The sequence below is a fragment of the Grammomys surdaster genome, unplaced genomic scaffold (assembly GCF_004785775.1).
Source record: "Grammomys surdaster isolate TR1022 unplaced genomic scaffold, NIH_TR_1.0 126219, whole genome shotgun sequence".
Classification (NCBI taxonomy): domain Eukaryota; kingdom Metazoa; phylum Chordata; class Mammalia; order Rodentia; family Muridae; genus Grammomys; species Grammomys surdaster.
The window spans coordinates 8760317-8776673 of NW_021621022.1; the positions used below are offsets into that span (position 1 = coordinate 8760317).

The window sequence follows — 16357 nt, forward strand, 5'->3', positions numbered from 1 at the left end:
TGAAGAGGGGGGAGAGGACCCTTGTTGTAACAGGTGATGTATGTGAGACATGCAACATTTTCAATACGAAAGTGTGTAGAGCAAAAGTGTGTAGAGCAAAACGCAAGTTTGCCGTCTACTGTGTCTCCTCTAGCTCCTTCTCCATGACAGTCACTGCTTGTGTCTCTTCGTTAGAAACCCCACACCAGACAGAGAAAAGGCAGCGATTAGCCGGTGAAGAGCTCTAAGCACAGAGCCTTAAAGCAGGGCCGGGTGCAACCACGTCCCGCAATAGAAACACCGCCTCAAACAACAGGAGAACAAAGTGTTAACGCGTGGGCCCGCCTCCCTCCCGCCTCTTCCGGGCAAAAGGGGGCGTGTTCTACATCACTTCCTGGAGACTGGCCGAATCCGGAAGTGATCCTCGGGAACCTACTTTTCTACAAAGGATCCCGGCAGTCGGCGTGGGTTTAAGACCATGAGCTGGTGAGTGAGGCCGGGTGGCGTCGGCTGGAGCCAGTGTGGCCCGACAGCCCCGCTCCTAAGAGGTTCCGGGAGCCTCCTCGGTGCTCTCCCGGAGGCTCCATCTCTCGGCCAGACTCCCGAGAATCCCTTACCCTGGGACCCCGCGTCTGATCCTGTTGTCTGCCCTTTCTCCCATTGCATTTCCTTTCTGCTCATTGGCGTGAGGAGTCCCTCTTCCCTCTTCTCTCAGTTATCCGTTGAGGTGGAGTCAGTGACCTCCTTCGCTCCCGTGGGTATCTCTACACCGCGCTTATCCGCTCCGGAGCTGTGTTTCTCGCTAAGGCAGACTAGGCACAGTTCTGTGATGAAAAACCAGCTGCTTTCAGACAACTGGAATAACATCACCTAACAGTGCCTCAAAAGACGAAGTTCTTTTTAAAAATTTAAAAGTTGATTCCCACATGGAAGGGATAAGAATTACACCACACACCCCCATTTAATGTGTGATTGGACTGTTTGAATCGTTCCAGGGCTGTGACCCACTGCCCTTTCTCTAAGGTAGACATAGCTTAAACTTTATGGGGATCATCAAACCAAGGAGCCATAGAGCTGGAGGGTCACAGCTGCAGGTGGTGGGGAGCTCACAGGTGGATACTTCCTAACGTTTGTGGAAGGTCCTCCTTCCGCAAAAACTTGTCCTTATTTGTTGCTCTGGATTTTTTTTTTTTTAAATGTGCAGAGGGGAAAAGTCATAAATTTTGTATCTTCCTAGGGCTTGTTTAAAGGCTGCCCATGTCAAGGACTTTACCATTAGGCCCAAGAGCCTGTGTGTCCACAGTCCCCACTCTCACAAACTCCAACTGTTTACAATGCATTTGTATGAATAAAGTGGCCTCCAAAGAAGTGTGATTAATCAGCCCTCTTTAGATCCCAAGGCGCATTAATGTAGGGGCCGTACTTGCTCAGAGTCCAGCCTGTTATGCAAAATAAGCGCATGATAATCAGCTATGAAGGAATGAAATGAGCTAGACACCCTCTGAGAAGGCTTTCACGCTTGACCACCGGTGGAGACCAAGCTTTAGCCACAAGCAGCTAATGTCAGTCAATGTCAAGGATAGCTTTCTAATGTACAGGGTAAACCACTTCTGCCCCTTCCTCCACCTGCTTCTCAGACTGAGATTAATTGGTGGACAAATGTCAAACAGCAGTGAAGGGAAGCCCCCTGCGATGCTCTAATAAGCCCCAGCAGGAGATACTCATTTCCCCTCAACCTCTTGCTCCAAGAGGCCAACAGAAAGCTGGAACCCTTAAAAGCTAACTTCCCCATCTTGTTATAGCTTAGCTAGTGACAGGTCAAAGGACACTTCTTCAATTCCCTCTCCTAAAGGGAAAGTTCCTAAAGCAGAATTCTTTCTTTTAAGTATCAGTCCTCCAGCCTCGTGATGGTAGACATCATCTTGGTTTATACCCCTTGAATCTTTGAAGCTCTCTTGCCTAATGTTTTTAATAGAAAGCAGAAAGTACATGTGCTTCCCACTTAGACTGATATTTATAATTTAAAAAAATGGAATAAGTGGAACAGAGACCACTAAAGGTGTCAATTCTCTGGATGTGCTAAGCCAAGCTGTTTTCATCTGTCTTTTCAGAAAGATTCCCTCTTCCTCTTCCTCCTCTTCTTCTTCCTCTTCCTCCTCCTTTTTTGATAAACTAGGTTTTTTTTTTTTTTCAAACCATTTTCCAATGAAGCCCATCAGGTTGGAGAGACTTGGAATTGGCAGCAACTCACAGGGCTGAGGTTGTCATGAACTAATTTGCCAGTACAAGCCCATCTCAGTACCTCTCTGGACTGAGGGTCACAACCAAAAGCATGGCTTTGTCCCTGAAGGAAGAGATTCTTTTCTCTTCCTGCTTTGAGGGTTTCTACGTCATCTCTTGCGTGGACCCTGACCCTCTCTCCCAGAGAGGGGACCAACACCAGTGCCTGGGCACACAATTGCACTCAGTTCCTAGCTCAATGGCTGGCAAGGGAACGAGGGTTGGGTCCTTCTGATTCACTCCCAGCGCGGTTTTCCTGCTCCCAGAATGAATCCATCCATTCATCTGAGACTGGAATTTTCACTAGGGGAAGAGACCAGAGTGACGTAGAGCCATCATGGGAGGCTGATGCCCAAGGTCAAGTTCACCAAGTACATGGACTACGCCAAGCATAGTTAAATAAGGCCTAAGGCTGCCGTGGCCCATGGCGCCCAAAGGGTATCCATTGTTCTGGACTAGGGTGTACTTTCAAAATGTCACAGTGAGAAATGTCCAATATTGATGCCCTTTGCACACTGTGGACTTTTCATGAAGAGTAAGAGGTCTTTGTTTGTTTCTTTCGCTGTGCAGGCAGCCTGCATAACCCCTGTTTATTTAGTGAGTACCTGCACTATCGCCCGCCCACCCACCCATGAGCCTTCCAGCGAGGCAACTCAGTGATCTATTTGGAAGGAAGCATTGGATATTTGCCTCTCAGAGCACTAGTTCATCTCTTGGCCCCAAATCAAATGCCCCCTACTTTGTCCTCATCTCTGCTCTACCTGTTTCTGTGTGAACATGTGTTCAGTGTGGTGTGGAGAGAAAATTAGCTACAACTTGGAGTAATTGCCGGGTGTGGTGGCAAACACCCTTTATCGTAGCACTGGGGAAGCAGAGTCTCTGTGAGTTCAAGGCCAAACTGGTCTACATAGTAAGTTCCAGGCCAATCAGAGATACACAGTGAGGCCCTGTATCAAAAACAAAGAAGAACAGTGACTTTAATCTAGCTGTCTCCAAGAATTATAACTTTCCTTGGGTCCATGTACCTCGATAATCTAAGGTTTAAATGACAGGGTGGGGTGGGGTGGGGGTGCTGGGGGTGTCAAGTCATTTGAGAAGGAGAGGGGTTAGAGGTAATAGAGATAACATTGGACTAGGAAGCCGAGTACTCCACTCAAGTCCAGGTTCTGTTCCTCATAGGGTGGCTGGCCAGCCTTTCCAGGTCTTGTTTTCTCCCTCTGTAACGTAGAATAGATAATCTCAGAAGGTACTCTGCCACGGGGTCTGCTGGTCCACACGGAGACTATGTGCCTTTTGCTGATATTTAGGCTTCTTCTTCTCACTAGGGGCCTTCTTAGATATTGATATTCCTCAGACTCAGTGTGCAGTGTGTTTGGACAGTGAACAACTGATGTCCCACAGGCAGGGTGTCTGGTAAGTTGGTGTCAGTAAATGCCTTTTCCTCTTACGGCCTTTGTCACCTCTGGAGCTGTACAGTGTGACACACACAGATGAAGCTCAGCCAGTATTTGTTGAGTAAATGCTGCTAAGCATTACAAAGGTGCCGAATGCTGAGGGACATTTGGAAGACTGTAAGGGTCAACGCTTGCCTTTAGCAAGTGCCTGGAAAGTACTGGAAATTACATGTCAGGATGATGTCAGGAACAATTCCAAGCAGATTTTAATTGAACTTTGGCCTAGCAAGTGCCTCCTGTTTCCATGGAGAACTGAGAATGAGATTCAGGTGAAAAGAAGCGTTTGGGAAAAGTGGTTGGAGCGGGTACACGGTGGGGTTTGTACGGCTGGTCGGTAGGGAGGCCAGCACAGTACATACTGGTCGGGCAGAGGCTCCACAGTTAGGGCTTGGCACTCTGCTTTGGAGCCACTTTTTGTACTGCTGTCAGTGCCCTGCTGAGGAGTTGAAATTGAGCCTGGCCTTTGGAAAATTGAGGGCTTTTAAGCAAAGAGGTAGTATAGCAAAAGCAGTGATTTAAATTATTGTGACTGCGGCCTGCAAAGCTCAGAAAGGAAAAGGAGAAAGTCATAAAAGCCGTCTTGGATGATATCTTCCCAATAGTTTTATTACAGTTTGTGCGTGTGTGTGTGTGTGTGTGTGTGTGTGTCTTGTTTCTCAAGTGGCTCCTACCTTGTTTTTTGAGACAGGGTCCCAGACTACATGTATATTATATTATAAGTAATATAATATATAATTTATGTATGTATTGTATCACAATTTAAATTGATCTGGATTAGAACCCAGCACTCCAAAAAGAAATCTGATAGGTATTTTGCAGGGATTGCAGTTTGAAAACTGACTGTCCAGGAGTATGGTCACAAATATTCAAACTACAAACTAGTGCTTGTCACTTCAGCAATGTGAATATGGTGTTTATTTGGCTGGTTTTGCTATATTGATAAAAATAAAATTTTTTAAAGGATAGGTGCTGGGCATGTAGACCAGTGAGTGGTAGAACACTTGTTTAGCATGTCAAAGGCTGTAGGTTCAATCCCCAGTACCAGAAGAGAGACAAAGACAGCAGATTTCAGGCAAACAGACCAGTGCTATCTCACAGCCATCATAGGGGCAGGAGGTGTCTGAGAGTGAGGAGATATGGGAGCCCACTGGGGTACTGGGACGTAGAAGGGCAGATTGGGCTCTGTGGACCTGGGACAGTGGAGCCACAGCAGCCCAGACCACATATGAACCACATGCCAGAAGCCAGCTTTGTCCCTGTAGATGTCCAGCAACTATGATATCATATAAACTCACACACAGAGTGAAGTGACATGTTAAATGAGCGACATAGCCAGGCATAATGACACGTACCTGTAATCCCACACTTGGAATACTGAGGCAGGAGCATCATGAGTTTGATGACAGCCTAGACTACAGATTGAGATTCTGTCTCAAAAAAATAAGTAAATTAAGTGAAGTATAGATCTGCATATGGACATGGATAAGTGCAAAAGCTGGTATCTCAGTGACATTGTGCTGCTTACATAAAGTCTAGACCAGAAAAACACTACTAGGGTTTGCTTATGGACACGTGTAGTGAAAATAAGAGAAGGAGAGTAAGAAATCAGCCTGGTGGTGATGGCACAGCGCTCGGGAGGCAGGGAGATCTCTGTGAGTTAGAAGCCAGCCTGGTCCATAGAGCAAGTTCCAGGACAGCCAGCTCTACACAGAGAAACCCTTTCTGGAGGTGGGGAGGTGGAGAGGGGAGGAAGGAGGGGGAGAGGAAGAGGAGTCCTAGGATAACTAAAAGGACAAGACTCAGTCTTGGAGCTCCAGCAGCATCCGTAAAGTTGGGTACCCACCCTCTCCTGTCTTCAAGTCTTGGTGACCAATTAGAATAAGAATAGATAGTGACCTGTCATTCAAGCACTAAAAGTTTCTCAGATAGTCATCACCAAGCACCTTGAACTTTCTGTCTACTCATTTCTTGGCTTTTAAGGACACACCAGCCTCCAAGCTGCTAGCACAAATCCTCATACTGTTTGGGGAGAAATCCTCTCTGGGTTGTAAGCTAGGGAGTAGCTTGGCCCTGGATATGGTACAGTCTGCTACAGGACAGCCACTTGCTTCAAGAGCAGCACGGAAGTCTTCTATCCACTCCTCATGTTATTTCTGTCACTTTGCAGCTCTCCCTCTAGGCCTCAGATTGGTCTTCATCACAGTATCACTGCCACCACCGGCGCAACAAAACTCTCCAGACCGCTTACCGCATGTCAGGAGCTGTTTCAAGCATTAGACTTACTTAACACCCTCAGCAGCCCTATAGGCTAAGCAGCCGTTTGCCCTATTTTATAGGTAAGGAAACTGAAGAGATTGAGGTGACTTATGTTAATGTCACACCTGGTCATGGGCTCAGCCAGGATCTAACCCCCAGCATTCTGACACCAGACCTCCCCCAATGCCATCCCTGTGAAATACAAGAGGAGCGCACTTCCTGTGAGTTGATGGATATATCAGAAGCATTTCATACAGAATCTGGCCATAGTAGATGCTTAATAAATGCTCGGTTTAATTCGGTGGTGTCTGTGTTTACATGACCTAACACCATGTAGTTCATTCTGTCTCGGCTTCAGGGGGCAGCTCGGGGAACAGCGGGAAGGAGGGATCACAGATGAGCCGACGGATTGTCCTAGTCCCACGTACAAGTCAGCCAAGTCACAGAGTCATGCTTTTTATTTTTAATTATGCATACCCTCGTCAAATGAATGACAGGTCAGGGGTCATGTTCCAAGTTCTCTGGTTTGGGACGCAGTTACTTCATGTCAAGCATAGCCCGAGCAGGAGGCAGTGGTCGTAGATAACTGGGGTGAATGATTTCAGCCCAGGTTGTTACCCTCTAAGGATGTTTGTCCTTCCCTTTCTCAGGCTGACCTTTCTCTGGCCTTCAGCATAGCAGCTAGAAAAGAGATCCATTGAGCACCTGTTCCAGCAATGCCACATGACTCTAAACCCTGCCTGGCCATGACCCAGGCCTTGGGCCTCTACTTGTGTGATAGTTAAAGTGGCAATGGCCTTGTGGGCCTTAGACCAGAGCAGGCAGGACTCCAAAGACAGTGACTGAGGGATGGGGGCAGGGCCAGTCCTAGTCCACTGGAGAAGCTGCTGCCTCACGCCCACCTTCCTCTCTTGCCGAGACAGTGACTCAGGCCCAGACCACTCCCTGGGGAGCCAGGGTTTCAGCCACTATCAACCACCGCCCACTCTTGCTCAGCTTCCTTTCTTCTCGCCCCCAGCCCGGCTCTGTGAGTCTCTTGCCCAGCTGGAGATTTCCAAAGGCACAGAAAGGTGGAACCTGAATCACTCTGGGGTTCTCTCTACCCACAGGCCTAGATTCCTATTTACTAGAAACAAATTTTGGAAAGGCAGGTGAAGCTGAGAGCATACAGTGGTTTGAACTCCCAGCCATTGCGTATATGAGTACAGGGGATGCTCCCAAGAAGGCAGGAATTGAGTGATGTGCTGAGGTGACTCAGGGGATCCCCACCCAACCACCATCTGGGTCAGCCTCTTATCGCTGTCCCTGCAGTAGGGGTGGGTGAGGAAACAGAAGATTGAGAAACCTAGCAAATCGAGAATGCAAATAGCCATTTTGTAAATAGATGTTACACAAGAGCAGGAACTTTTTTGGAAGGTTGTACTGAAACAGACAGAATTAGCCAACTGGCATCCTGCTGCTAATAGAGATATTTACTGTTTGAAAGAAGTATTTGTAGCTTCGGAGAACATCCTGTTGACTTTTCTTTATTGTGAAAAAAAAAAATAGACTCCTTTCCCTTCTGTACACACGGGACTTGTTTTCTGTTTTCTTTCTTTCCGAGGTGAGACGTGCTGGAAGTTGAGGGCTGTTTTCTCCATTTTGTTACTGAGACCAAAATATCCCTTCCCCTGGCCTCTGGTGCTTATGTTTATAGAGTGACCTGCAGAACTGAGAAGTGCCTGCTGTTTGAGAGAAAGAACTATAAGCCTCTTGATAGCTTCCTTAACATAGAGATTTCCTAGGTAGCAAACTCTACTTTCTCTCTGGGCTACTGCTTGTCCCTCTAGTCCCCAGGGAGAACAGGGGAAACGCTGGGTCAGGAGGAACAACTCACGCACGCTGCCACCTCCCAGGGCGCAATTTCTCCTAGCCTGACTGCCACAGGGAAGGAGACACAGCGAGCCTGGCTAGGCTACAGCTTCTTTCCTTTTGTCCCCCTCCTTGCCACCTTCCTCTGCCCACTGAGAGTATGTCCCATATCAGTGCCAAGGAGCATCCCATCTGCCCCTGGTTTCTAGTTATTTCCTGGGCACAACGGGGTTATATAAAAAAATTAACCCGAAAAATTCGACTCTCTTCATAGTATCCTCAGAAGCTCTTTAGCATAAACTGCCTTGGAGACTGGAGAGATGGCTCACTCATTAAGAGCAGTTGCTGCTCTTGCAGAGGAACTGAGTTCAATTCCCAGCACAGGAATGATGCCTAACCACTATCTGTAGCATGACTTTCAGATATCTGACACTGTCTTCTGGCTTCTACAGGCACATGGTACACATGCATACATACAGGCGTAACATCCATACACACAAAATAAAAATTATATATTCTCTTGACTCAGCTCTGGTAACTTCTCCAGACTAAGGCCATGTCTGGTCTGTAGCTAGCTGTTGACATTCCTCCTCAATTTACTTTGATCGAACATCAGATTAGGAGCCCAAAGGCTGTTACCTTTTTGTTCTTTATACACCTTTGTCTAAGTGTGGATGTGGGGATGGGGGAGGGCTTGCTTGTACATTTTTCAGGAATCCTAATCCTAGCATAGTATAGTATAGTATAGTATAGTATAGTATAGTATAGTATAGCATAGTATAGTATGATATAGTATAGTATGATATAGTATAGTATAGTATGATATAGTATAGTATAGTATGATATAGTATAGTATGATATAGTATAGTATAGTATGATATAGTATAATATAGTATAGTATGATATAGTATAGTATAGTATGATATAGTATGATATAGTATAATATAGTATAGTATGATATAGTATAATATAGTATAGTATAGTATAGTATGATATAGTATAGTATAGTATAGTATGATATAGTATAGTATAGTATGATATAGTATGATATAGTATAGTATAGTATGATATAGTATAATATAGTATAGTATAGTATGATATAGTATAATATAGTATAGTATGATATAGTATAGTATGATATAGTATAATATAGTATAGTATGATATAGTATAATATAGTATAATATAGTATAGTATGATATAGTATAATATAGTATAGTATAGTATAGTATGATATAGTATAGTATAGTATGGTATAGTATAGTATAGTATAGTATAGTATAGTATAGTATAGTATTCTGTAGGACCCGAGTGTGGAACAGTGCATTCCTTTTGGTCATTCACTTAATCATTCATCACTGTGGGATAACATAAAAGATCCATGAGCTCATGGCACGGGCTTTCCTTATTTGTCCTAATGTTTCTAGACCCTACCATAGCACTTGAACAAGAGGTGACCCTTAGTAAGGATGTAGTGAACATTTACCGGAAGGTTGAGAACATTGCACTATACCTAAAACAGTACCTGACAGGGTTGCAAAGAAGAAAAGCATTCAGCCTTTGTCCCTTATATGCTATGTATCAGGATTGGAAAGCAAGATGTAGATACATAGAAGTTAACTAGCCTGTACCCTTAGCCATGCAGAACACTTCAGGAATGATCGGAGAGTTCAATATTAGGACACATAATGGCTCACTTTATCACAGTGGTACATCATAGGAGAGTAAATGGCTCACCCAGATACATGCTGCCAAAACACTGACTTGCCAAAAATGCAGTCTTTGTGTCTTTTAGTAATCTAGGAACAGAAAGCTACCTCCTTCCTGTTCACAGGCTTTCTGGCTGAAGTCAGTGACTCCTTTCATATTTCTTAGTGAAAGAGCAAATGCAAAGCCATCTTATTCTTACAAAAAAAAAAAAAAAAGACTGTTTCTAGTTAACACAGCAACTAGATAAGAAGTAATCATAGGTTCAAGTATTGGTAAAGACAAAGAACATTTTATCAGTATCTTCCTATATATAGTTGGAAACTCTAATCAGTCTCCCTTCTGCAGTTGCATTTCCTAAGCTATACAGGTTAAGTATGTAGGTATGGTAATGTGGTGGGCGATTATAAGGTAAGTGTATCCAGCAAGATAAAATGAAAAAGAATCTCATTTCATGAGATAAAAATAATATTAATAACCACTATGGGACACACCTAAGACATATAGAGCTAAAAATTTTACATTTAAATATTACTTTGGGCTTTTAATAGCCAACAAAATAAATGTAGAGGCCCTATTTAAGAAAGAAAGGGAGGGATGGACTGGGAGAGAGAGTAATGGAAAAGAAATGGAGAATCCAGTCTTATGACTAAGGGGCACAAGAAACAGACTTGAATGAGCAGATGGAAATATTACACCCTAGCTGTAGACTTATGTGTGTATGGATGTAGGTTCTTCATACACTTAAAGTATGATGCATCCCTAATGATATTAAATATGTATTTATAGGGCTTTAGTGTGGAGGGAGGACACAGCAGATGATTCATCTTGACTAATAAAACAAAAATAGCCCTAAATATTACCTGGAAAGTCATGCAATGAAAGGAATTAATTTTACTGGGTGTTAAAGTTTTTTACTTAATCTGTGAAACAGCAGGAATATTTAACACCAATACATGATTTTCCTCAAAGATATTTTTTAAGTCGTGCCTGTTGGTGCATGCCTGTAATTCCAGCACTTAGGAGGCTGAGGCAGGAGGATTGCTGTGAATTTAATGTCAGCTTGTGCTATAGAACGAGTTCCAGGCTAATGTAGACTACAGAGTTAAAACCTACCTTTAAAAAAAATCACACAAACATACATCAAAAAAAATATTGTATAGTACATCTTCACGTGTGTGTCAGGACCAGAACAGCCTCAGCTGCTGTTCCCAGGAGCTGTCTACCTTGTTGTTTTAGGAAGGATCTCACCAGCCTGGAACTCCAAGTAGGCTGAGCTGTTTGACTAGCAAGCCCTGAGGTTCTGCCTGTCTCCAGCTCTGAGATCATACGTTGTAAGTGTGTGCCAGCACACTTAGCTTTATAAAAAAGATAAATTTTAATTCCTGTTAAAGCAACTCTCTAGCCACACACTTTAAAGAAATTCTAAGTGGATACAAGATTTAAGAGTTAAAACAAACAAACAAACAAACAAACAAACAAAAAACCACTAAAATCCCTATGGAAAGAAAGGGGACACAGGATAATCAACTCAATCTTAAGAAACTTCCCAGTCTTAAAGCTCACTCCAAAGCCACAGGAAGCGAGATGGGTTGAACTGGAGTGTAGACTAATGGAATAAAATTGAAGAACTCACACCCAGAATGTAAACTGGCCTCTCACAACTCAACAGGAATAAAGAAAGCCTAGTATGTGTCTCTTCAGTGTATGCATGTAACCTGTAAGCACATGAAAGGGAGAGATGTTCAGCATGATGAGAGAGATGCAAATCCAAGCCACGGTGAACTTACTTTATACCCACCTGTAAGGAGGGAGAAAGCTAGACCCTAAACTGGCATTGGGCAATCCCAAGAACCATCATCATCCAAGCTTCCATTCCAGACCACAGCAGCTCAGGGGCTGGCAGTACTCCTAGAGTTGGATGAAGTTGGCCCCAAGGCCAGGATTGGATGAAAGATACTTCTTAAAAAAAAAAAATGTAGAGCCTAGCCATCTCCCCCTTCTGCTTTACTGAGAGAAGCCTCTGCTCTGCCCTAGCAGAAGGATGAAGAGTCCCCTCCTCCAGCGAGCTCTACACTGGACACAAACAACAGGACTCACTCTGAAACTAGTAAAACCTCACCTCAGGAACCCTGCCTTGCACGAGAACCCTAACCTTGTGTTCATGTGGTCCTGTTGTTCTAAACTGAAAGCTTTTCTCCCATAATTAATCTTTATTGTTTGCTTAAACCTCTGTCTTTTTACTGTTTTTTTAACCCTTTATGTCCCTCAGCTTTGACATATCCTGTGCCTTTATTTGGGTGGGACTGGGAGATTGAGCTGAGATTATACTGTTTAACCTGCCACTTGTAAAGGCATTTTTGGACAATTTTAATAAAACAGATGAAAAATGACTAGCTCTGAGTTTGAAGTATACAAAAAGTACCTCTGAAGTCACCTTTCAATTCTTAAAGGAAAAACCAAGGACTAACTCACCGGTAAAATGCTTACCTGATGAGCCTGGGTTCAATCCCCACACTACAAAAAAAATGAGAGGAAATTGGATTTAACAACAAATCAGACAGAAATGATAAAGGTAAGGTGGGCAATTACAATCAGATAATGTAACAGTATTTTCAGTTTGTAACCAAAACTAGTCATCAGTAAGGAGACAAAATCAGTTTTAAATATTAATGGTGATTGTTTGAGAACCTGTTTGGTAAACAGGAGCAAGTCACATGAACACATGGATAAGACAGGAATTTTTGGCGGATTTCTCGTGAAAGACACAACAAAGATAACAGAACTCAGGATGTGTCTCCTACAAGGACATCACTGACAGAATGGTGACTGTCACTAGCTCCCAAGAGCATGAGATGAATCATTGTACAAGAAAACCTGCACTATGCCCTCAAGTCTCACAGTTTATTTACAAAAGAAATGTGGGATTTTCCTCAATTTTACAGCAGTCTTAAAACTCATATTTGTGCATTCCCCATTAGCAGGGAAACACGGTTTATTCCTAAATTGTAAGCAGTAGAAAACAGATTCAGTCAACTCTACTAGAGAAAGAAACTGAATTCTCTTTTTCCTTTGAGAAAATAAATGATACTGACTCTGTCATGTGAAAAGACAAAAACCGCACAGCCCAAAGAGTAGGAATAAAAATACAGAAGCATGTCAAGCAGATGATTAATAAAATTTCAAAGTTATTCTTGATTTTTTTCGTTTCATTTGTTTACTTTAAAATTTTACTTTTGAAGCCTTTTTCTACACTTAAAATTTCACCTTCACACCTATTTTCATATTCTGTTCTTTTAAAAGGCATGCAAAATTCTATAGACATGGGCAAATCCCTAACCACCTCTGAGAGATTGAACATAATCAAGGGAAAGAGGACCACAGTGAAGTCAGGAGGATGAAATGCATCTCCACAGCCAAGTGCCAAGACATGCCCCTACCCACCAGCACACATAGGCACACACTGCTCCACCCACCAGCTTCCCAGAATGCTGAGCAGCGTGGCCTTTAGTCCCAGTGTAGGAGATTAGTGGGCTCTTCCCTTCCCGGGGGGGGGGGGAAACTACATGTCAAGAAGATCCCCACAAAAATGTTAGTCAGATGGCTCTTCATGATCAACCGACATCCTGTGTGCCTCGGTCTTGTCTTTTGTCCTCAAGTCATATATGTGAGGTGTCCAAGGAAGACATGTCAGACCAATCCATAAATACTAGAAAGAAAGAGACTGGAAAGGGAGAAGAAACTTTAAGCTGTTGTTACAGTCCACAGAGAGATGAGCCAACTGGGAAATCAAAACAGCACCATAAAAGACAGTCCAAAAAATCAGGCTCTGAGAGTAAAAATACACTAGTGAGGAAATTAACAATTGGATTTCTTTTTGCAAAACTGAATTAAAGCCATGTCCCTGAGAATAAAGTCATAAAATTCAGTAAAACCTGATAGCAGAAATGCACAAATATTAGAAAGTAAAATTAAGAAAATGTTGAAAAGCAGAGAAATCAGAGACCAAGAGGGATCAGCAAGATTGCAACAAGTACCAGACAGTGGAGGGGAGGTCAAGGCCAGTCAAGTCCTAGAGATTGCCAACTGCCCAGTGAGAAGCCAGCACAGCAGATGAAAACAGACCCAGGATGTACACTGTTATCAAACACCATGACAAACTCACCATCCTTGCAAAAAGAAAATGAAAAATGGACCACGTGAAAAGGGCAGAAATCAGGGTGGCTTTAGATTTCACGGAGACTTCATACTTATTGGGATTTTGGAAGATGAAAAAGTAATGCCCTCGAAACTCAAAAAGAAATTTTTGTCTAGGCATGTGACATAGCTGTAATCCCAGACTCTGAGGATGAGGCAAGAGGGTCATAGATTGGAAAAACAGAGAAACCCTGACTTAAAACAGTATGTAGTCAAATGTGGCAGCACACGCCTTTAATCCCAGCACTCAGGAGGCAGAGACAGGTGGATCTCTTGAGTTTGAGGCCAGCCTGGTCTAAGTTCCAGAACAGCCAGGGCTACACAGAGAAACCCTGTCTCAGAAAACAGACAGTACAATAAGCACTGGTGGCTCAGAGGGCAAAGGCTCTTACCACCATGCCTGACAACCCAAGTTCTGTCCCTGTGACCCACAGAGTAGAAAGAGCTAACTTTCAAAGGCAAGGTGTCCTTTGACCTTCGCACATGTACCATAGCATTCACACGTGTGCACATATACAACAAGTAAGTATATAATATTTTTAAAAATCAATGATGAAAACTATATTGGCATACTACATCAAAACAAATAGTAATAAATGCTGGTGAGAATGTGGGGAAGGGGAGCCTGTATCCACTGCTGGTGGGAGTGCAAACTTGTACCACTCCTGTGGAAATCAGTATGGAGGTTCCTCAGAAAACTGAAAATAGAACTACCATATAAGTCAGCACCTCGCCTCTGGGGTCAGCGCATCAGAGCAGGACCTGCACATCCGTGTTAATGGCTGTACTAGTCACAAAACCCAGGGCATCTGTCAGCCTATGAGTCTGTCAACAAATAGGTGGATAATGAGAATGTGAAACATAGACACAAGGGAAGGTTTTGCAGCCATAAAGAAAAATTAAATCACGACATTTGTAGGGGAGAAAATGGTTGCAACTGGAAGTCATTATGTTAAACAAAATAAGCCAGACTCCAAAAGACAAATCCCATGTGTGTTTTTTCCTCTTGCAGAAGCTAAATTTAAAAGGGTGTGTGTGTATCACAAAATTAGAAAAGGGATCATGAAAGGAAGAGAACTTAGGGGAAGTGGGGATAGAATGAGCGGAGTACTGGGATCCACATACCGGGAAAACTGAAGCAAGCCTCACGGGAGACAGGGAACGGCCGAGAGGCAGGGGCAGTGTGGACGCATGAGCAAAGGAAACCAAAGCCTGTTGTTACAGATGGGCAATGGTGCTGTAAGGAAACCCATTACTTTGTCTGCTAAATTAGTAATTTCTAAATACTAGATTTAAAAATTATGCAGAATGTCAAAACATTCATGTTATGTACATTGTCTTTTATTTTAAAAGGTTATTATCAATACATGTGTGCATACATACACATGTGCAGATACGTGTCCCTGCAGTAATTCAGCTGCTCATTTTTGCCTCTGTAGTGTGTGAGCATTCAGGTGTTGTGTTCTTCATCGTTTGTATTTTTCCATGTCTTCTAAGTTTCTAACTAATCAGGTGCCATTTTTGCAGTTAAGAAAAAAACTGAAGGGATGGGGTTTTTTTTTTGTTTGGTTGGTTGGTTGGTTTCTTGTTTTGTTTTGTTTTGTTTTCCTTACTTGAAGAATTAGAGCAAGTGCAAAAAGGAGAAGAGTAGCCACATTCTCTCACCCAGGACTGACACTGCCAGCAGTCTTATTTCCCTCAGCTGGTTTTCTTTCAGCCTGTGTAAAAATAAACATAATTAATACTACTGAAACAGTGACTTTGGGCAGAGATAATGGCTGGCAGGGGGTCTTCTTCCCTTCTTTCTCTCCCTTTTCCTGACATTTTTCAATGAAACCATTCTAAGTAATCAAGGCTTTAGACTTAAGCGCACCTCCCAGTAAGGCAGGAAGTGGGAAGGCTCCATTTGTGTACAGCCGTGTGCCCCATTTCCCTGTGTGATCCAAGTGGTGCTGACTAAGTAGATCCCCCCAGTGTGGGACAGGAAATAAGGAATATAGAATTAGAAAAAGCAGGAAACAGCCACGTGGCTGAAGTAGGCTCACAATGAGCCCGGAGTGTCTTGTATTAAAGGAGGTATGACTTAACTCAGGCATGTGCCCATGCACTGATGGGAACATGTCTGAAGGTCACACGAGCCAACTGTACCGTTCTCAGTGGCCCGACTGAAGCAGTTTTGAGTATCAAAATAAAGCTGTATTGGATTATGAACCAGAGTATAAAATATCCATGTGTTTATACCAATATGAATGATGGCCTAAATAAGTAAAATAAATAGTGACTCCCTAGTGGAAAGGAGCGGGGGGGGGGGAACCACAGTTGGGGGAACTTTTGAAGCACTTCCTCAGCCTGTGGCTCAGTGGGGACAGCTGGGGTGTTATCATGTCTGCAGTATATCCGTGAAGAGACTTGACAGGAATGGGTTTTTGTTGCTGCTGGTGTTGTTTTAAAGATTTATTTTTACTTATGTGTCTGTATGAATGTATGGCACATGTATGTATGTACCTGCCAAGGCCAGAGGAGGCATCAGATGGCCTGGAGATGGAGTTGGAAGTGGCTGTGAACTGTCCCATGTGGGTGATGGGATCTGAACTCTGGTCCTCTGAAAGAGCAATCAGTACTCTCAACCCACTG

At 43.4% G+C, this 16357-nt stretch overlaps 1 protein-coding gene across 2 annotated transcripts in view; it reads left to right on the forward strand.

Moving 5' to 3' along the window:
* The first annotated feature begins 362 nt into the window (after positions 1–362).
* The window catches only part of Bin3 (bridging integrator 3), a 38326-nt gene continuing 22331 nt past the window's right edge, over positions 363–16357 (forward strand). Inside the window, exon 1 of one of the 2 annotated variants that reach the window (XM_028758893.1) lies at positions 363–465. In XM_028758893.1, coding sequence (XP_028614726.1) covers positions 458–465 — 8 coding nt within the window. In that variant the 5' untranslated portion in view covers positions 363–457. Of the gene's footprint in view, positions 466–6031; positions 6050–16357 lie in introns of those variants that run through there. The other variant, XM_028758894.1, reaches the window with a different exon arrangement.